The sequence below is a fragment of the Anomaloglossus baeobatrachus genome, chromosome 6, assembly GCF_048569485.1.
Source record: "Anomaloglossus baeobatrachus isolate aAnoBae1 chromosome 6, aAnoBae1.hap1, whole genome shotgun sequence".
NCBI lineage: Eukaryota > Metazoa > Chordata > Amphibia > Anura > Aromobatidae > Anomaloglossus > Anomaloglossus baeobatrachus.
The window spans coordinates 542,853,584-542,876,549 of record NC_134358.1 but is presented as its reverse complement, the minus strand read 5'-3'; the positions used below and the strand labels follow the sequence as shown (position 1 = coordinate 542,876,549).

General features: G+C 46.5%; 1 protein-coding gene across 1 annotated transcript in view; it reads right to left on the bottom strand.

The window, feature by feature from the left end:
• Positions 1–22,966, bottom strand: part of LOC142243978 (uncharacterized) — a 608,163-nt gene that overhangs the window by 119,140 nt on the left and 466,057 nt on the right. Inside the window, exons 9-10 of the mRNA XM_075316165.1 lie at positions 22,263–22,316; positions 1,599–1,703 (exon numbers count right to left, since the gene is read on the bottom strand). Coding sequence (XP_075172280.1) covers positions 1,599–1,703; positions 22,263–22,316 — 159 coding nt within the window. The remainder of the gene's footprint in view (positions 1–1,598; positions 1,704–22,262; positions 22,317–22,966) is intronic.

The window sequence follows — 22,966 nt, the reverse complement described above, 5'->3', positions numbered from 1 at the left end:
CGGCAGTGGTCTTCTGGGTCCCTGGGGGTAGTCCCTGCATCCTGGTTGGGATGCAGTTCCTTGTAGCGCCTGATGGCTTCAGGGGCGCTACATGCACATAACAGACTATTGAAGGAAAATGTAATTCATCTATGACCGGCATGTCCTGGCGTGGGGTATAACATCCACAACAGCCAAGAGTTGCTACAATGTGGACGCCATATTGTGACGCTATAAAATGTGCATTGGCTACAGCCGCCATACTTGGGTGAAGCAACATTGGAGAAAATTCTATGAAGGAGTAAAACGCATTATTAAGGGGTACTTTGCACGTTGCGACATTGCTACTGCGATATTGTCGGGGTCAAATCGAAAGTGACGCACATCCGGCACCAGTAACGATGTCGCAACGTCTAAAGCCTAGATGCGCCGATTTACGATCGCAAAAGCGTCGTAAATCGGCGATCTGTGTAGTGTCGGTCATTTCCATAATTTCGGGATGACCCATGTTACGATGTTGTTCCTCGTTCCTGCGGCAGCACACATCGCTGTGTATAAAGCTGCAGGAGCGAGGAACATCTCCTACCTGCGTCCTGCGGCTCACACCGGCAATGCGGAAGGAAGGAGGTGGGCGGGATGTTTAAATCTCGCTCATCTCCGCCCCTCCGCTTCTATTGGCCGCCTGCCGTGTGCCGTCGCTGTGACGCCGCACGACCCGCCCCCTTAGGAAGGAGGCTGGTCGCCGGCCAGAGCGACGTCGCAGGGCAGGTAAGTCCGTGTGAAGCTGCCGTAGCGATAATGTTCGCTACGGCAGCTATCACAACATATCGCATCTGCGATGGGGGCGGGTACTATCACGCTCGACATCGCTAGAATCGGCTAGCGATGTCGCAGTGTGCAAAGTACCCCTAAGGCTTGAACCCCCTTTGCCCTCTGTCCCGCAGTGACACCCTTAATTTCCAGCAAAGTAGACCGTATATAAGTCCATCTTGCATTGTATGGCCGCATCAGCTTTCTGCAGGCGCCCAGGCAAAATCAGAAATACATTATGCAGAATTAATCCCGCTATCCTATAGGGCTTTACGATACACTGTTTGCAATCCCGGCCATTTAAACAGCAAGCATGGGAGCGGGAGGCCGCTATCACACTAAGCGGCGGAACAGCGAAAATAAATACGTAATGGAAAATATAAAACAAACATAATAAAGCGTTCTATTTCCGAGCAAATATATTTCAGCAAAAAAAAAAAAAGCAAAAGATAAGCAAGATTTTGTCACGGCTAAAAGTAATCCCTTTTTTGTTTGCCGAAAACTATTTCGCAAGCTCCTTTCAAATCTTTTTGATCATAATGAAAAGGAACAAATGCAACTTCAGAGTCGCGAACAATAAAAACATATCCACATATAAATACGAACACAAGTAAATATCTCGCCGGAGCCACAACTTTTTTTTTCTTTTTTTTTTCTTTTCTTTTTTTTTTTTTAAGTGGTTTATTCATCCCCCTCCTTGCTGCACAATGCTCATTTAAAAAGCGGAGAACACAAAGCCCTTACTCTCAGTGACAGGTGAACCACAGGGGATAAAAACAGATCAAGATATGCATACAGCAGCTGTCTACCTTTTTGGCTTTCCTTAGATACGTCCTGGCAGAGTCCTTGAAAGCCTCTTCCTCCTCTGACTCCTTGGCTTGCAGATAACAGACCCATCCCAGAAGATACCATACCTACAAGACAAGGGTCAGAAAAGGGCATCATTACGGGCAACGAGCAGCAGGCGAGAGAGGCCGGGAGCGGCACATCATACTCCTTGTCGGGCAAGAATGACTTAATGATTTCATACAGTGAATAATCAGATATGATAAAATAAAAAGGAAGACTGTCTGCACAAAATGACTGTTCAAACCAAGCTCATGGCATGGTCAACCAGTTCAGAGCATCTTCCCAGTGACTTATTTTTCATCTATCTTTGTGCCAACCCCTCCTCCACTTCTCCTCTCTTCCTTGATTGACAGCTTTGGCTTTATAGGTGATGGACAAGGATGGAAATAGCAAAAAAGTAGGTTGGAAGGAGCACTGTGCACTGTTTGGCCACTGCAAGGGTGAACCGAGCGCTTGCATTTTGTTTAAACAGTCATTTAACACTTATAGACTCCTCACTGTAAGCACCATATGTGATGAATTGACACTGACTGCTAACATAGTCCAATTGGGTGGTTCTATGCTGACGCCGTCTGTCGGGGTGACTCTCTGATGACGACGCCTGCCCAGGGAAAGGCACTCTGATGACGACGCCTGCCCAGGGAAAGGCACTCTGATGACGACGCCTGCCCAGGGGTGGCACTCTGATGACGACGCCTGCCCAGGGGTGGCACTCTGACGACGCCGTCCCTTGGGGTGGCACTCTGACGACGCCGTCCCTTGGGGTGGCACTCTGACGACGCCGTCCCTTGGGGTGGCACTCTGACGACGACGTCCCTTGGGGTGGCACTCTGACGACGCCGTCCCTTGGGGTGGCACTCTGACGACGCCGTCCCTTGGGGTGGCACTCTGACGACGCCGTCCCTTGGGGTGGCACTCTGACGACAGCCGTCCCTTGGGGTGGCACTCTGACGACAGCCGTCCCTTGGGGTGGCACTCTGATGACTCCATCTATTTGGGTGGCACTTTGCTGATGCCATCTATTCGGGTTGCATTCTGCTAAAAAAGTTTATAAGTTGGCATTTTACTTATAAGTTGGATTTACAAAGAAACCAATTCTAAAAAGTGCATACTTTATTTCATTAAAAGCAACCTGTCACCAGGTTTTTGTCACCTAATCTGAAAGCAGCACAATATAGGGGCAGAGATCCTGATTCCAGAGATGTGTCACTTACTGGGCTGCCTAGTGTAGTTTTGATAAAACCACTGTATAATCAGTAGTAGATTGCCATTACAGGACTACTTGGGGTGCTGCAAGTAGTCCAGCATATTCATGAGTTCTGTATAACTGCTAGGTCTGCAGTAGAGAAAACATTGATTTTATCAAAACGACAGCAAACAGCTCAGTAAGTGACACATCGCTGGAATGCTGGGTCCCTATCTCTACATTACCCTGCTCTCAGATGGGAAAGCAAAAACCTGCTGACTGATTCCCTTTCATGACAATTACAAGAATTCGGATTTCATTAGATACAAGGTATAGTGATATAGAATGCCATATATATATATATATATATATATATATATATATATACACACATATATATATATATGTATATATATATATACACACACACAATAGTCGTTGATTGGATCTTGCCGAACGTGCAGCCATGTTAATTAACCTGCATTCTCCCCGTTACCACGGTGACCAATTTTATGCAAAGAAGTTTGAATGGCTTTATTAAAGTGAGGCCTTTGTGGTGTGTGGTCCCGGCAGGGGGCCGGACGGTGAAATGAGCTCATATACTCTATATTACATGGTGATACAATACGGTCTTTACAGTATTATAATTCCCCGGCGGCCCCATGCCAGCTCTGGATTAGAAACCGCACACTTATATTTTCCTTTTTAACAGAAACATTAGTGGCCTGTGATTACCATGGCTTTGTATTGATATTTTATAGTAATTTATGAAGCAAGAAAAGAAAACTTGAAAGTGAACATCGACCTTTCTACATCCAACCGTTCTGTACTGATTCATTTTTTAATAGGGCGACTTGGACCGCCAAAGTCATGTGACCATTCGATCTGCCAAACATGTGACCAGTCAAGTGATGGCTGGGATGGCGGCAGGAAGAGGAGGATGTAGTCCGGTGTAACCCGTCCATTCCTGCCAACTCTCATGGAAGTCCCGGATAGAATTGGTGCAAATCGGTTAGCAGGACCTGATCCATGGGCCACGTCAATAATCTGTGGCTGCTGGACAGGAGTCCTCCTTCTCCATGGTTATTATTTTGACTACCTAGTCTTGCGTGATGTCATCGTTGAGGCTGTGACATCACAGCAAGCCGGTTAATCAAAAGAGGAGCAGTAGATGCCGAGAGGTAGGACGTGGCTCCCAGAGCTGTCGCCCATGGAGCACAGGGTCCTGAGAATCGACTGGCATCAACTTTACTGCTCCCGGACGTCTGGGAGACTAATTAAATAGATTATCCCCTAACTTTTATATTGATGGCCTGTCGTTAGGATAGGTCATCAATTTCTGATTGGCCGGGGTCCAATCAGCCGATTTCGGTTCCAGCGGCAGCAGGCCGCCGGAAATGCTCAGTTCCGGAGCTGCCCCATCTTTTGATAGCGGCCACAGCTTGGTACTGCACATTCATCTCCCATTCATATCAATAGGAGGCGGACGTGCAGTACCCAGTCGCTATAAGAAGACGGAGCAGCTACGGAACTCATCTTATCTGCCTGCTGCGTCTGTACCGCCCCGCGGCCTCGGCTGCGACCGCCGAGCCACTCGGGTCCGGGCTCGCGTGCGTCGGTGGCTCGAGTGTTATGGATGGGATTAAATACATATTGAATCCATATTGAATATAATCAAGAAAATGCTGGACTAACAAAATAGCCCTTGATTTAGCTTCTTCTATCTAAACACACCCATGTCTGGTAAATCCAGACATGGGACTTTCCACTTTATCATAAGACATTACTTTTATTTTAATACATGCTGAGTTAGCTTAATATAAGATTATGAAATGCATACATATATATTACTCGATGTAAGCTGTTTTTGCAAGTTAACCAATAGGATTACGGTAGGCACCCCTGGCCCTCAGCCAGGGGTCTTTGTATATTATACCCTTTACTTCCCCAAATAAAGCAGAATTCTGCATCCATCATGACTGGTTGTCTTTGGTTTGTGTAGATATAGATATCGCATGCGATAAAGGTCTTTAATCTTAGATTTGGAATACAGGTGTCAAAGGGATAGATGCGTATCATATGAATGGCATCAACCTAAATTAAGGCTTTATCATTTGGCGCCCAACGTGGGGCTAGGGCGGACAATACGTCCCGGAACCGAGGAAAGCCGTGATACCACCTTCACTTCTACCTCGACCACAGAGGCCTGGAGAGTGCATGCAACTCCAAGGAGGTGAGAAAATTGTGTTATCTTATCTTAGCCTTCTGTGTTAAAAAAATTTTTTCGGGGGAAGAGTGAGGTGTCGGCTTCCAGAGTCCAGACACTTGATGACCGACCTGTCAAAGCCCTAGCTCCTGAACCCGGTAATAATAATTAAGACTTTGACACATGGTATCGCTCTAATCACTGTTTGCAGCAAGGCTGGCTGCGAAAAAGAGGAAGTTCTATGTACTTTGTTCGTACTTACTGGTTTATGCAAAAAGAGGAAGTTGTGTCACGGGAATCTACTTTGATATATTGAACCTGTCTCTTCTATGAGTGAAGGAGAAACTTGGAAAAATTAACTGTTTATGTATACTGTGAGATACACCGGTGTGTGACAAGTCCGGTCGATAGTTGATGTTTGATAAGGCCTTGGATGGACCTGATCTTCGGGGATAGAAGATTTGGAAGGGTTTTCTATGTACAGGTGCAGTGTTGTAGAAGTTACAAAAGTGGGGGACTGACCCTGACTGTTACCTGGTACGGTGTTCCTGCTAAGCAGTGAGTTTAAGTTGTACTCATTGGTCTTGTTTTAGTGGATGTCAGTGTATTCTTACCTAGGAATTGAATATACTGGGGAAAACCCTTGATTTTAGACTTAATCATTGAGTATTGATGTTCTGGACGGATTTGTTCAAATAAGGTGTATATAGTGTGAACAGAGGTTACTAGTACATGAAGTAAGAGATAGTGAGGGTGAATTTAGTATCTATCGGCCACGTGACACTTCTTCCTGGTAGGACAGCTCGTTTGTGTTGTGGTTTGTGGACTGAGGTAGAAATTCTGTGTATTCTGTGGATGTGTATAATCGCTGGTCCAGAAGAGGAAGTGGATTACGGCAGATCAGACATCCAGGTTGACGTGTTAGTTTTAAGTCGCGTACTCTTGAAGCATGGGGTCTAATCAGTCCACACCTGTCAAGTTAACGGCAGAAGAATTAGTAAGCGAACGAGAAGGAAGGAAGTATGTTAAAAACATAAAGTCGCTCTTGAAGGTGGCAGGAATCACTGCCAAGAAAGGAAGATTAGAGGAGCAGGAATGGAAAGATGTTTTGTCAAATAAGCGAGGGATCTTGAAAGATAAAGATCTCCTTATGGACGCTGAGGCATGGTTTCTATGGTATAGAACATCAAAGGACGTTAAAAGATTGGCATGGAAAGAGGAATGGGATAGAGATGGTAGATATTTCTATATTGCACCAGCTCAGAAAATAGCTCCTCAGGAAGTGGCCAAGCCCATTAGAAAGCAATGCCCACCACCCTATATGTCATCCTCAGAGGGTTGGACTTGTGTAGTTTGTCAAACCCAAAATCCTGATTGGCGAGAAACTTGTGCAGTGTGTGGGGCTCCCCGCCCACACAAGGCCACCTCCCTGTTTCCTGTTGTAACTAGGGAAGGCATGCCCTTTGTCCCGGCCTCCCTAGCTTCTGCAGACGCCATTGCAGGGCGGGCCGCACCCAGTTCCTCTTCAGCAGCAAATGTAGGACACAAGGCCACTGGCCTATTTGTGGCTGGAGCAGAAGAAGGCACCGAGGAGGGGCAGGAATATGACGATGCCGATACATCCACACCACCGAAACTGTCCCCAGTAGAGACCAAACCCACAATCCCTGGCTTAGGAGAAAAATTACAGGTGCTGCCCTTATTTGAGGATGACAGCCCACACACGGCATTACACCATGATCACGATAGTTTCAGACAAGAACGCCCCAAGTATGTGACTTGGAAGCCACAGGAGGCGGCAGTTTTAGTAAATTCCCTTCCTCATCCTGATCTATATCCGATGCCTTTCTATAGAAAGATGTGCCAAATCCAGAAAACTCACTCTGCCACATATTCAGATTTATATGGGCTCGCCCAAATTAAAGCTGGAGATTCTTTCTGGCCAGTAATGGAGTCGGGTTTAGAATTGGGGTTTGGTGCTTCCCCAGCTTATTTGCAGACATATGAGTCGGGGGAACAGTTCTGTCACAGGCTATGTGAATGGGCAAAAGAACGTCTTACACACCAGTCTATCTCTCTACAAGACATGGTTCAGGAAAAGGGGGAGACAGTTGAAAAGTTCTATCATCGACTGAATCAGTTGTTTTTAGATTTGGGGTTCAGTTATAGAGAGAAAGCCCATACACAGACATGGGTACAATCCTTTGTCTCTGGTCTCCGAGAGCCCATACGCAAGCAACTGCAGCTAGTAACCCCTGATTACAGGGTAAAAGACCAAGACACTCTCTTCCAGATAGCAAGAGGCGTTGAGATGAATATGGCAGTGTCCAAGTCTATGCCACGTACAAATGTGTTACTCGCACAGTCACCTGGAGAGGATCAGGGACGCAAGAAGTCTGACATCATCTGCTTTAGATGTAAAAAATCTGGGCATATCAAAAGATATTGCAGAACAGTACTTCAGCACAATGACACCCTCCCCCCCGTGAGGGGTCCCACAGACCATCAGCAACAATCACCAGTTGATCTTCCTCCTCCCCCACCTCTCCAATAGGAGATTGGCAAGCTGGATCCACCACCGTCTTTTAACCTGCTATACAATCATACCCCCAAGCAGGCTAGCGGTCCTACTCCTACCATACAGGTGGAAGTAGAAGGGAAATCCATTCCCTTTTTGGTGGATACCGGTGCAGCCAGAAGCGTCATTAGGTATGCAGATTTACCTGACCCAGATTGTCTCACAGATGAAGTTGTCCCATGTGTGGGTATTGATGGAACCACCCGAAGTACTCCAATGACACGTCCCTTGAATCTCAGCCTGCAACCTACACACAGCATGCTTTCACAGCTTGTGGTATCCAACACATGTCCAGTGAATCTTTTAGGCACAGACCTGCTCAGGAAACTGCATGCTCGTATCTCCTTCAACAATGATGGTACCGTCTCTTTAACTACCCCCCTGGATCAGGATGAAGTGTCGCAAGTGTTCGGTCTTTTCTGTATATCCGAAGAAGTGAAGCCCACCTCTGACACCTGGCTATCACAGGTCCCTGATATACTCTGGTCACAAGGTCCAGAAGATGTTGGAAGACTGCCAGTCCAACCAGTGGAGGTGAAGCTTAAACCAGGAGCCTTACTCCCCCGCAAGCCACAATACCCTCTCTCAATTCAACAGTCTGCTGCTATTTCTCATCAGTTAGAATGCTATCTCAAGAATGGAACGATCATACCAACCAAATCTCCCTGCAACACACCATTGTTTCCGGTAAAGAAGAAAGCAAGAAAAGGAGAGCCAGCTACCTACCGAATGGTCCAAGACTTACGTGCAGTGAATGAAGCCACAGTGCTGGACACTCCAATGGTGCCTAACCCGCATACACTGCTGGCAGGCATCCCATCTACTGCTTCCTGTTTTACCGTAGTGGATCTAGCTAATGCTTTCTTCAGTGTCCCATTAAGTGCAGATTGTCAACATCTTTTTGCTTTTACCCATGAGGGCCAGCAATATGCATGGACAGTGATGCCCCAAGGGGCCCAGAACAGCCCATCCATGTTCAGCCAAGCAATGACTGATGTATTAGAACCATGGAAGATCACTCACCCTAATGTAGTCCTGCTTCAATATGTCGATGATCTTCTCCTCTGCTGTGATTCCCTGGAGGAAGCCCGAGAAAACTCAATCTCCCTGCTACAGTTCCTTGCACTGAATGGATGTAAAGCTTCCAAAAACAAACTTCAATTCTGCCAGGAAAAAGTCGTGTTCTTGGGACACTGCATCTCGCATCAAACTAAACATTTAACGGCAGATAGGAAGTCAGCCGTTGAGCAAATACCACTTCCCCAAAATCACACTCAACTGCAATCCTACTTAGGGATGACGTCATACTGTCGTGCATGGATAATGAATGCCTCAATGATGATGGAGCCTTTATATGAATGCTTGAAGACTCAGCCATTCAGTTTAACAGAAGAGGCTATAGATGCATTCTACAAGCTGAAAGATATCATATCTTCCTCTCCAGCCCTGGGTTTGCCAGACTATCAAAAACCATTCTGCCTGTTCATCATGGAGAAAGCAGGACATGCAACGGGGGTTTTGACCCAGTCTCACGGAGGAAGACAGCGGCCCATTGGATACTACTCAGCCAGACTGGATCCTGTCGCCCGAGGAGCACCATCCTGCATGAGAGCGGTGTTCGCAACCCACCTGCTGTTGGACAAGACCTCTGACATCGTTTTAGGTCATCAGTTGAAGATCAAGGCTCCACATGACATTACTGCCATCCTGGCACAGACTCAGCCGAAGCATCTCTCTTCCGCTCGTCACTTGCGGCTACAGTGCTCCCTGCTGCTTCCCGACAACGTGACCATCTCCCGGTGTGCGGTCCTTAACCCTGCTACTCTCCTCCCTCTCCCATGGGGGGAGTGTCCCACCTCTGACACCTTGGTGGAAGAGGTAGTCGACTCAGGCATAGCACAGCATGATTGCCTTGCTCTCATGAGGCAGGAAACCTCTGGATTCGATACCGTGAAAGATACACCCTTAGAAGACCCTGACTTAAACCTCTTTGTGGATGGATCAAGATATGCAGATAAAGAGGGGCAGTTTCACACGGCGATAGCGGTGGTAACAGAAGATGCTGTGATGATGACACAGGCGCTACCCGCATCCTTGTCTGCTCAAGAAGCTGAGATACGCGCTCTCACTGAAGCCTGCAAGATGGCGGCTGGAAAGAAGGTGAACATTTACTCTGACTCCCGCTATGCATGGGGAATCGCTCACGATTATGGACCAATATGGAAGGCGAGGGACTTCATCACCACAAATGGAACACCTGTACGCCACCACAAGGCCGTAAAAGAACTGATGGAGTCTTTGCTATTGCCAGATACAGTCGCGGTGATCAAGGTCAAGGCCCACACTGGGGGAACCTCAAAGGAAGCACTGGGAAATGCCCTCGCTGACAGAACAGCCAAAGAAGCAGCACTGCAAGCACTCGTCACTGAAGTGACCAGGTTATGCTCCCTAACCAATCCTGAAGAACAAGAAGAGGGGAAAGATGGAAAGTCTTGGGAAGACATGGTCCGTATTCTTCAGAAGTAGGCCTCGAAGGAAGAGAAAGACAAATGGATCCAAGATGGAGCAGTACAGAATGAGAAGCATCTGATACTGGAAAAAGGGAAACCATGCCTTCCGCGTGCTCTCTACCCGATGGTGGCCAGATGGGCCCATGGCATTACACATCAGTCAAAAGTGAAGATGCACAATCTTGTGAGAGGATACTATCACGCACCCGGATTTTCCACTGCAGCAGCGAACTACACGAAAGGATGTCTGGTCTGCGCTCGATGCAACTCTGGGAAAACAGAGAAGACGCCTCAGAAGTGTACACCCAAGCCTCTGTACCCCTTCCAGCGCATACAGATAGATCACATCCAGATGCCTCACTCAGGAGGATTCGAATACGTCTTGGTGGTGATAGATATCTTTTCCGGATAGCCAGAAGCGTTTCCTGTCAAGAACCAATCCGCAAAGACAACGATGAAGAAACTTCTCACGGAGATAGTGTGCAGATATGGACTCCCGGAGACCATAGAGAGTGACCAGGGCCCTGCTTTTACTGCTAACTTGACCAAAGAGATATGGCAGGCCTTGGGTACTGAGTTGGCTCTACACACCCCGTATCACCCTCAGAGTAGTGGGAAAGTTGAGAGGTTAAATGGGACACTGAAAGCAAAAATGCTTAAGGCAGCGCAGGAGACAGGGAAGCCATGGCATGAGAGTCTTCCCCTTGCATTGTTCAGTGTCAGACACACCCCAACAGGAGCCCACAAGTTGAGCCCCTATGAGATCTTGTTTGGTAGCGCACCCAGATTAGGGTTGTACTTTCCACAACAGCTATCCTTGCAGTACGATACTCTGACTAAGTTTGTTGTGGAGCTGGCTAAACATTTGACTAAAGTACATTCTCGAGTTTTCTCTTCCATTCCAGAACCTCAGGACCTAGAAGGCTCACATCAGATCCAACCAGGTGACTGGGTCCTCATCAGGAAATTCACCAGACGTACCCTTGAGCCCAGATACGACGGGCCATTCCAGGTCCTTCTGACGACTACTACCGCTGTTAAAGTTGAAGGAAGACCCACATGGATCCACGCATCTCACTGTAAAAAGATGCCGGATCCGGGAGCAGGAGACGGCTGTCTCCCATCTTCTACCTAAGTTTGCTACATTCCATTTTCTTGGGGGTGGTGACTGGCCAAGGGGCAATATCCAGAGAAAATGGGGTGGTTACTTTCTGGTTTAATGTGTCCATTCCCTCCACCTCATATCAGTTTGACTACTGCGACGTAGTGATCCCATGCCCTACTCCCACTAACCAGTATCTTCTACACCACCGGGGTACACATTACATATGTATAACCACTGCTGAAACTGGATGGGGTTCAAATTGTGAAAAATGGTCCTTTGTAGGGTGGACCACCAGTAATGTAAACTGGGGATACATGCCCACTCAAGCTGTAGAACGCAAAGACAGGTTTGGGAAAAGCTTACTGGCTCGCATGACACTGACTAAAGGCAGATTCAGGGGAGAGAGGGGCATAAGAGATGGAGAAGACACAGACATTCACTGTCCAATAGATGGGTGCATGACTATGTTTTTAAACATCGAGAATCCCTCTGAAGGTGACCAAGGACTGTATGTACTGAGCACATATGGGGACATACCTGTACCTACTGCGACAGGAAAGTTTTGGCTCAAAGACATAGTGAACAAGCCTTCACACCACACCTGGGATATACAGATGAGGGAACTGATGAGAGGGGCAAGATACATGACAGACATGACCTATGAAGACAAACTTGCTCTGGAAACCGGGTATTCAGACTCAAATCTCTAGTTAGAGTGGCTGAGGTACACCGCAACAAGTAACAACAGGTCAGCATGTATTGTGTGTGCCACAGCTAGGCCTCACTTGGGTACGGTTCCTTTCCCCATAGATCCCAGAACAGATGAAAAAGGTTTTTATTGCATATTGTCTCTTTTCAATAACACCACAGCCCTTTTAAAAAGATGCCGTAAGGTAGCACAAATGTACCCTCCCTACCAGTGGAACGAATCGATTGGGCATGGGATCACCCCCTATCCCGGAAATTATGCCTGTTTTGAACGCACTGCCCAGGGATTAGCAGTAGGTAAACTGCCACCAAATTTCTGTAACAGTACCATAAAAATAAACAATGGCCCTTATGATGATTCCCTGTTTACCAATCAACATAGTCAATTACCCGATGTATACTGGCTTTGTGGAGACATGAAAATAAGACCCCGTTTACAAGTACCGTGGATCGGGCAATGTGCCCTAGTAAAAGTGCTCATGCCATTCCACATATTTGAGTTGCCTGAAGTAAACAAAGCCGTTCAGGAACGCCAGCCCCTAAACAGACAAAAAAGGGAATCAGAAATAAAAGGATCCTTTGACCCTCATGTTTATGTTGATTCAATTGGTGTTCCTAGAGGAGTGCCGGGTGAATTCAAAGCCAGAAATCAAGTAGCAGCCGGTTTTGAATCAATCGTCCCCATAATAACGGTAAACAAAAATGTAGATTGGATAAACTACCTGTATTACAACCAACAACGCTTTGTAAATTATACCAGAGACGCCCTGAAAGGAATTGTTGAACAACTAGGACCCACCTCAGTTATGGCCTTTCAAAATAGGATGGCCCTCGACATGATTCTGGCAGAAAAGGGGGGAGTCTGTAAAATGATAGGACCTAACTGCTGTACTTACATACCCAATAATACTGCCCCCGATGGTAGCATAACTAAAGCTCTAAAAGGCCTCACTGATTTGTCCGAAGAACTGGCCAAGAACTCAGGCACGCAACAATGGGACACTTGGTTCGGGTGGTGGAGAGGGTGGCAAGATGCGCTTGTTAAACTAGGAATAATTCTTATCTGTGTCTTGACAGTGTTGATCTTGATCATGTGCTGCGTGGCTCCATGCATCAGGAGGATGATATCTAAGACCATGGATGAGACGATGACCATGCATGCCGCTTTTGATGACCTTCCACCACCGCCTGAGGAGTATGAGGCTCTGAGTGCAACCAGCCCCGATGAGTCTGAACTGATGAGAGGACCGCCACCGCCTCCTACTCCTTCCCCTTCACCTCAGATCCTGTATGCCACTGTGGAACGTGGCCGAGAGGACACCTAAGGGACAGAAACTGTTTCTTTGCTGCCATCCAGTGCTTTCTACTTCCCCTTCGATCATTTGCTGAACAGGTCTATTCGTTTTGTCCTATTGATATACAGCGTGTCTTGCCTAGTCTTAATCTCAGGGTATGATGATTTCAGATCAGGGTCTGTTAGGAGATAGGGGTACGCTGGAGGCCCGGCCCTGACCACCTTTAGGTCTACCGTCGGGATGAGGGATAAACAGGGTCCCAGTCATAGGGTTAGCTTAGGAATACCCTGCATAACGTATACGCAAAGACACGCTGGAACATGCCGGGACAGATGGATGGACTTGATGAAAAAGATTTTTTGGTTATCTTCAAAAGGGGGGACTGTTATGGATGGGATTAAATACATATTGAATCCATATTGAATATAATCAAGAAAATGCTGGACTAACAAAATAGCCCTTGATTTAGCTTCTTCTATCTAAACACACCCATGTCTGGTAAATCCAGACATGGGACTTTCCACTTTATCATAAGACATTACTTTTATGTTAATACATGCTGAGTTAGCTTAATATAAGATTATGAAATGCATACATATATATTACTCGATGTAAGCTGTTTTTGCAAGTTAACCAATAGGATTACGGTAGGCACCCCTGGCCCTCAGCCAGGGGTCTTTGTATATTATACCCTTTACTTCCCCAAATAAAGCAGAATTCTACATCCATCATGACTGGTTGTCTTTGGTTTGTGTAGATATAGATATCGCATGCGATAAAGGTCTTTAATCTTAGATTTGGAATACAGGTGTCAAAGGGATAGATGCGTATCATATGAATGGCATCAACCTAAATTAAGGCTTTATAACGAGCGCCTCCGGACCCAGGGGTCACGTCGCTCTGGAAGGGAATAGTGGCGGTGCACGCAGGGGTTGTGGGGTGGTTGTTTTTGGGAAAGTTCGTGACGCCACCCACGGGTTGTGGTGATGGTGGACACCACCGCTGCGGTAAAGGTACGGGGAATCCCGGGAGCGGTGTAGGGGCGCAGCTAGGTGTTGACCTCTCCGTGGGTAGGGGATGTTGGTCCCGGTGGTGAAGGCCGGGGTGCAGGGGCAGGGTTGCGGTGCAGCGTGGTGCAGTGCCTGATGGCACTGGTGTACTCACGATTAAACCACACAGAGTCACTGGTAAAGTAAACGGGGTGACGAACGGGGCCCGCAGCCGGCTGCAGTTTCTCCAGATAGGTTGGTAATGTCCGCCTTTCTCCTGCACCTTTATGTGATTTTGGCTACCGTGCCTGGGCACTGGTAGCCCGCTCCCCAGCGTGTATGTGTCGTAGGAGCCCATTTGCCCGCAGACGCTGGCCCTTGGATCTCTGGCCTCTGGCGGTGGCTACTATCCGGACGGGTTGGGCTGTTGCCTTCAATCGGGACTTGGGTGGGAATGAACCCCTGAGGTCCAGACCGCAATCCGTTGATTTGACTATGGTGGTGGCTTATAGCCTAGTCGGGGTCTGAGTACCCTGCCTGGTGCTCCGGTATCCAGTTATCTCCCCGGTTCAGTTCCGGCGGGCCATTACCCTGTCCCGGTCCCTTACGGTTCCGCTGGTCGTATTCCCAGTCTCCTGCAGGCGGCCACTACCGTCTGCCTGCCTGACTGATCTGCAGTCCTAGGCTCCAACCCAAGCCCCACACAGAACTGAGCTCCTCACTCTCCTCTCTCCTAACTTCCTCTCTCTCTAACCCCTTCTGCTTGTGTTTTTCCTGCCTCAGGCCAGCAGACTCCTCGGAGGGCGTGTCTTTCCGCCCGACTCCGCCCACCTGGTGTGCCTGTCTGACTCTGAGGGAGGTAATCAGGTCTTTTGGTTGACTGGTGGTACCTTACTGGGGTGGGGGTGTATGTGGTGTGTGTAGTAACCTGTGACCCCTGGGTGTCCAGGGCGTCACGCGGCCGCCAGGGCCGAGAACAGCTAATCCACGGGGGTGCTGGGTATCAGACCCTTGCCTGATGCTGCCACTGGCACAGAAATCAGTTGACCGGTGGGAGTGCGGGGTGTCGGACCCCGGCCAATCAGTCTTTGATGACCTAGCCTATCAATCTTAACCCTTAAATCTCCTTGGCCCACTGAAACTGCCTGAAACCTCCAAAAATATGGCTATTCCATCAGGTTGTTTTCATTTAGAGAGGAAGGGAATAATAATGGAGGAGCGGGAATGAGTGTAACGAGGCAGGCTTCCACAAGGATAGAGAAGAATAGCCGAAAGTTAAAAAACCCCAATAGTGACTGTGTTACAGGGCTACAGTGAGGAAATATAGGAAATATACCCTGGTCATGGTTTTTGTATCACTAAGGGAGAAACCATAAAAAAGAATAAAATAATGTAGATAAAAAAAGTACTCCAAGCTCGTATTTCCCTAAAATAAAATAAGTCTCTTCAATAGCGTAACCTAAGTTATAATATTTACCGGTACTAAAACTATCTAGGGTCCAGAAAATGTATATATCCTGGACCTGAAATGGATAGAGCCCATTTGTTACTACAGGGGCAAATACAGACCGCACAAGGGTCCCAGACAAGATGATTAGATAAGTCCTATTAGGCTACGTTCACACAACGTGGTGCAAAAATGTTCTGCCCCTTCTGGCAGAAAAACGCACCAAAAACGCATGGGGTTTTGGTGCGGTTTTTTTTCCATGCGGTTTTTGAAGTGACGTCAATGGCTGAAAGGGCTAAACAAAACACTGGAAAAAACACACCAGTAATTGACATGCTGCAGATTAGTTCCCGCACCAAATCTGCAAGGAGAACAAAAAGGAGCATACCCACAGCACTTCAGATATCTCAGACTTCAGGATGGACATGCAGATTTTGGTGCAAATTTCTCAAATAACAGCACCATGTGAAAGAGGCCCTTACTCTATATTGGAAAACAGGGTTTCTTAAAGGGTTATACTCGACATTAGCCCTCAGTCCCACTTGCGATATATTTATTACCCTTGGCTTCCGCTCTGCAGTGAGCCACATATGTTTGTCGAAACGCGTTTTTTGTTCTTGTAAAAATAATAAAAAATTGTACAGGAAATAATTACAGCCTGTATGATCAAATTGTTTGGGAGCGCACACAGCCTGGAGGATTTACTCTGCAGCGAGCGTGAGCCGAGTGTCATGCAACTGTGATCCGATCTTGCGATTGGATCACAGCTGCGGAGGAGAGGGAAGGCATGATCTCTCCATCTTCTCCATGGTCAGCCTGTGCGTGTATCTGACTGCACTTGGATGTCAACCGCGTGCAGTCTGATGTTTTACACGCACCCATAGACTTGTATGGGTGCGAGTGAGCCGAGACACACTGCCAAACGCAGCATGCTGAGATTCTTTTCTCATGCAGATGCATATATATGGACAGTGCCCCATAGTTTTGCACTGGTGCGAGTGCAATCTGATGTTTTATCGGTTTGCACTCGTCTGTTCAAAACACATTTGGAAATGAGCCCTAAAAAAAAATTACATATTGCAAAATGTATGTAAAAACAAGCAACTTTGCATTTACTTATTTACTTGCAGTTACCGGCCACCTCTGCAGTCTATCAGTGGTGGCAAGTCTACGAAGAAATGAGCATAGCGCTTCTTTGTGATAGAGCTTCCAGGTTTGGTCCCCCTGCGCTCCTCTTGCAGCACGCAGTCGCTCTTGCAGCACAGCCAGCGATTTGCCCATGATGTCAGTCCAAACTATCAATCGCCATTGTTCAACGGCCTCCCTGGCAAGCAAGGAACCATGAAACTGTGGAGGGGTCTAGGTTTAGAACAACCCTTTAAGTGCTGCAATTAGATCCTAAAAAGAACAGTTGGGGGGGGGGTCTTGTGCAGACCACCCATCCTTACATCTATGGATGATAAAATACAGATACTTTTTTATAATTCATTTTTTTTCTGTTTTGTCTCTTGTTTGGTGCCATTTCTGTGATTACAAACAGAATTTGTGGCATAAAGAGCAATATAGGAACACAGGAGCAGAGAGACGGTGAAGCACAATGAGGCACAGGAGCCGGGACTTTCCGCATGTAACGTATTATTACAGAAATAAGTGTTATTCTGCGAAAAACCACTGTCGTTAGATTGGGGAAAATATGCTTTAAATGAAGATGAATGTGTGAAAACGGCCGGCTTGTAAGGTACGATCAGGAATAATGTGCTGAAGTGCTCTCCCAAAATAAGAGTAAATGAAAAAATAAAAAGCCATTGACTGGTTTGGCGGTGGATTTCTTGAAGCAGAACATTATACATACAGACAATTTGCAGAGAATGGAGCCTATTTGGTGCAGGGTGTAAAGATCGCTTTAAAGGAGCTTGTGCTTCACAGGCAGAGGCCGAGGATAAACCGGTTTGTAATTGATTGTATATTTGTTAAAGGGGTCTTCCACTTTAAAAAAAAAAAAAAAAGTGGTCCCCCAACTATCTAAAATAAAGCCAGCGGGTACTCACACTCCGCTGCTGCATCTGTGACGCCCTGGACTAGCCAGGTAGTCACATACATACTGTACCAACATACACCCCCCCCACCCTAGACAGTTACAACAGTCAATCAAAAATCCTTGTTGCCTCCCTCCAGGGTCTGATGTCCACACCAGGTGGGGCGGAGCCAGGCGGTTGGTCCCACCCACCGAGGAGTTCACAGGCTTGGAGGCGAGAAAAGTTTAGTTGAGTCCTGGAGGTGAAAGTAGGAGATCACGAACTGCAAGTGTCTGGGTTGGAGCCCAGGCACTGACAGCAAGGTTGGCAGACGGTGGTTGCCGTCTGCAGGAGTTGGTGGAACTCTGCAGAGCCGTAAGGACCGGGGTCGGGCGTCGGCCCGCCGGTACCGGACCGGGGAACGGAGTGAAGCTAAGCACACAGGCAGGGCCATCGGACCCCCACCAGGCTTGGAGCCGCCGTCAATAGTCAAATCCGAATCTGACAGGAACCCCAGGGGTTTCCTAACAACCAAGTCCCGATTGAAGGCAACAGTCCACCCAGAGAGGATATACAGCCACCTCCACAAGCTAGAGATCCAAGGGCCAGCGCCTGCGGGCAAAACGGGCTCCTACGGCACCTATACGCCGGGGAGCGGACTACCGGTGGGCAACCACAGGAGTCAAGAATATCTTCACAGGTGCAGGGAAAGACAGCCACCATCAGCCGTCCGGGGAGAGCACAACAACACCACTACAGCCGGCTGCGGGACCCGTCTATCCGGCCGCTTTTGGTTTATCAACGACTCTGTCAGTGATTGTCTGAGTGAGTACACCAGTGCCATCCGGCACCGCGCCGCACTGTCCCTGCAACCCTGCACCCCAGCCATCCAGCCTCCCCGTTACACCACCGGGCCCCGGGATCACCAACCCCCCCTACCCACGGAGGGGACAACATCCTAGCTGCACCCTACCATCTCTCCCGGGATCCCCATTACCAGCAGTGGTGGTGCCATCATCACCACGTCCCGTGGGTGGCGTCACGAACAATCTCCCTAAACATACCACCCCCTTTTCCCTCACGGGTGAGGAGCGCTGCTCGAGTCCCCGGGTTCTGGTCCACCGCTCGAGCCACCGAGCAACAGCAGCAGAAGTCCCGGACCCGAGCGTGGCGAGCGCGTCCCCTCCGCCCGCGACACATCCATGCGGGGTGACGTCAAGGCTCTAGTGCACATCAACGCTGCAGCCATTTACTGAGCTCTGAGGTTTGTGTCATCTATAAGAGCCACAAAGCTGAGTGATTGGCTGCAGCGATCTGCACTGTAGTCGTGACATCACCACTGCAGCCAAAAATACAGAAACCAGATTAAAAGCGGAGAGCCGGCGCTGGAAGAAGAGAGTACCATCTGGTTTTGTTCTTGAACACATCACCAATTTACTAAGTACGGTAAATATATTTCTAAAGATGATATCGACATGAAGTTCTCACCAGATGTCGGAAACAACCCATCCAATGCACACAGGAAAAAATATAGAATCATAGATGTCCAGAAATTAAGTTATGTGTAATAATAAGGAATGACACAAGGAAAAAGCAATGAACTCATTAAGAAAGAGAGATGCAAAAAGCCATGGATAGTCATGACACCAGCTAAAATCTATCAGTAATTAGAAAGCAATCCTGCCACTTAGTGAAAAATAATATCAGCTGGTTCAACTGATGACCTATAAAAAGGAGTCTCATTACCAAGGTGCCACACAAGAAACATCTCATGATGGGTAAAACCAGTGAGCTGTGTCGAGACCTTTGCAACCTTAGGCCGGCTTCACATCAGTGGTATACTGCCGCAATGCCAGATCCGTCAGAAATGCGGTACAGTTCAATACAGTGGAATCACAGGAAGATAAGATCACATGTGTCCACTGCCGCATGTGACCTTATCTTCCCGCGATTCTACTGTATTGAACTGTATCGCATTTCTGACAGATCCGGCATTGCGGCAGTATACCACTGATGTGAAGCCTCCCTTATTGTTGCAAAACATACTGGTGGCATTAGTTACAGAAGAATTTCTAAACTACTGAAATTACCAGTGAGCTCTGTTGGGTCATAATCCGGAAGTAGAAAAAACAATTTCACCATAAACCACGCACAGATAGAGGAGTGAAAAAAATTATTAGAAGAGTTGTCCAAGAAGTACAAACCACCTGTGGAGAGCAACAGAAAAACTTGGAATCATCAAGTACAATTGTTTCAAAGAAAAAAATAAGTAATGCACACCCCCCCACCACCACGCAAGACTCCATTGCTAAACAAAAAGCAAGTTCAAGTGCATTTAAAGTTTGCTCAACAACAAGACTGTGAAATACTGGGAGAATATAGTTTGGTCAGATGAGACCAAAATTGAATTCTTTGGATGTCATAATACACACCATGTTTTGAGGCCAAAAGGCAAATCACCCAACAAACACCAACAACAGTGAAGTGCGGAGGTGGGAACATCATGGTGTGGGGCTGTTTGTCTTGGTACATTTGTCCTTTCATTTTTCCTTCAATTACATGAAATTCTCAATAATTCTTAGTTTTCAGAGAAATAAATAAAGCTGCTAGAATGACCCAGCCAATCACCTGAGATGTAGCCAATAGAAATTTTATGGAAGAAACTAAAGCTCAGAGTTGATAGAAGGAGCCCCCAGAACCTTCAGGATTTGAAGAAATTTGTGTGGAAGAATGGGCCAAAATCACATCTGAGCAATGCAAATGCGACATCAACAACAAAAACTTTTGTACAAGTATTAAATATATTTCAGTAACTGTGTTCAATACTTTTTTTCTTGTGTTATTTCTCATTATTACACATAACTTAATTTATGGACATCTATGGCTTAATTTATTTGCCTGAACAGGAGGACAGGCTTGGATGAAGACATGGGACAATGATGAGAATAATGAAAAGGAGGAAGAGACTAGGACATGGAACAGTGGTTGGATACATTGAGGAAACATTTGGACTAATACATGGGATAGGGTTAACAATAATGTATGAAATGTTGGGAGAACAATGGAAGGGAAGGTAGAACTAAGGGGCAGTGGTGAGGAGGATATGGGACAGAAGTGGGGATAGTAGAAGACAGGTTTGGACGAAGACATTGAACAGTGGTAAGAATAACAAGTTAGGATGAGGCTAGGATAAATTGGGGAAAAATTTGGACTAATACATGGGATAGTGTTAATAATAATGGAGGAAATGTTGGAAGAATATTGGACAGGAAATTAGAACTAGGGGACAATAGTGGAGATAAGAGAGGATAGATCTGGACAAAGACATGGGACAGTGGTGAGAATAATGAAGAGTAAGATGGAACTAAGACATGGGACAGTGGTTGGAAAAATTGAGGAAAGTTTGGACTTATACATGGGACAGGGTTAAGAATAAAGGAAGAAATGTTTGGAGAATAATGGATGGGAAGTTTAGACTAAGTTAAGATGTAGGGATAATAGAGGACAGGTTTGGACGAAGACATTGGACAGTGGTGAGAATAACGAAGAGGAGGATAGCACTATGACATGGTACAGTGCTTGGAAAAATTGAGGAAAAATTTGGACTAACATATAAGATAGTGTTAAGAATAATGGAGAAAATATTGGGAAAATAATAGACGAGAAGTTAGGATTAAGGGACAATGGTGGGAATGATATAGGACAGAGGTGGGAACAATAGAGGACAGATTTGGACGAAGACATTGGACAGTGGTGAGAATAATGAAGAATAGGATGGGACTAGGGCACGGACAGTGGTTAGAAAAATTTGGACTAATGCATGGGATAGTGTTAATAAAGGAAGGAATGTTCGGAGAACAATCGAGGGGAAGTTAACACTAAGTGACAGAGTTGGGGATAATAGAGAACAGGTTTGGACGAAGACATTGGTTAGTGATGAGAATAACAAAGAGGAGGATGGGACTATGACATGGGACAGTGGTTAGAAAAATTGAGGAAAAATTTGGACGAACATATGAGATAGTGTTAAGAATAATGGAGGAAATGTTGGGAAAATAATGAACGAGAAGTTAGGATTACGGGACAGTGGTGGGGATGATATAGGACAGAGGTGGGATTTGCATGAAGACATTGACAGTAGTGAGAATAACGAAGAGGAGGATGGGACTAAGACATGGGACAGTGGTTGGAAAAATTTGGACTAATGCATGGAATAGTGTTAGGAATAAAGGAGGGAATGTTCGGAGAACAATGAAGGGGAAGTTAGCACTAAGTGACAGCGTTGGGGATAATAGAGAACAGGTTTGGATGAAGGCATTGGAAAGTGGTGAGAATAATTTAGAGGAGGATGGGACTAGAACATGGGACAGTGGGTGGAAAAATAGAGGAAAATTTTGGACTAACACATGGGATAGTGTTGAGAATAATGAAGGAATGATAGGGACTATGACATAAAACCAGAATATAGGACAGTGGTGGGGATCACAGATAGATGGTTGGGAATATGATATTGGACAGTGATGGATTACACAGGTACAAACAATGAGTGGCCTCCACATCTCTTTATCCACACGGATGTACTTACTTGTATCACTTCATCATCTTCTTCCAGCAGCCCTTCCAAGACCTCGGTAGCCAACTGAGAAATAAAAAAAGCACAGGTCACTTTTAGAAGGGACTATGGGCCACAAGGTCATCAAGAAAGACCTGAAACCAAACCTTCTGAATAACACATTCAGTCTCTGGTATACATCCAACATCGACACTGAGCTTAAAATATATATGTGATGAATTATTCCGCATTGGGTCATCAATATTTGACACAAGTCACTGTATAATGTCCTAGCCATCGTTTTTAATGTGTCCATATCCACCATAACGAGAGGACATGGAGGCCCCCAAAAAATCCTAAATGACCATAAATATTAGGAAACCACTTCGTGTTATCATTCCAACATCTACAAACCCCCTAATATTACGGATCCAGTCCACTCTCGCTGTGTACACGCGGCTGAGGTTATAATCACGTTTTTATGAGTGACCCCTGTGACTGGGTTATGGAAATATGTCAGAAACCTCAGCGGTATTTGCCGGCGGTCGGACTGATAAAATAAGACAAGATAGCTCTGCCGAGTGAACACATGGCGGGGAACAATAGAAAGACAACAGCCGCCATATTGCACAGACGAGTCAATAAACTCCCGACATCCATTAATGTAAACTTCATGGTATCAGAATATATTTGTAGGTAATATATAACATATTAGTATGTATTCATTAAAATCATAG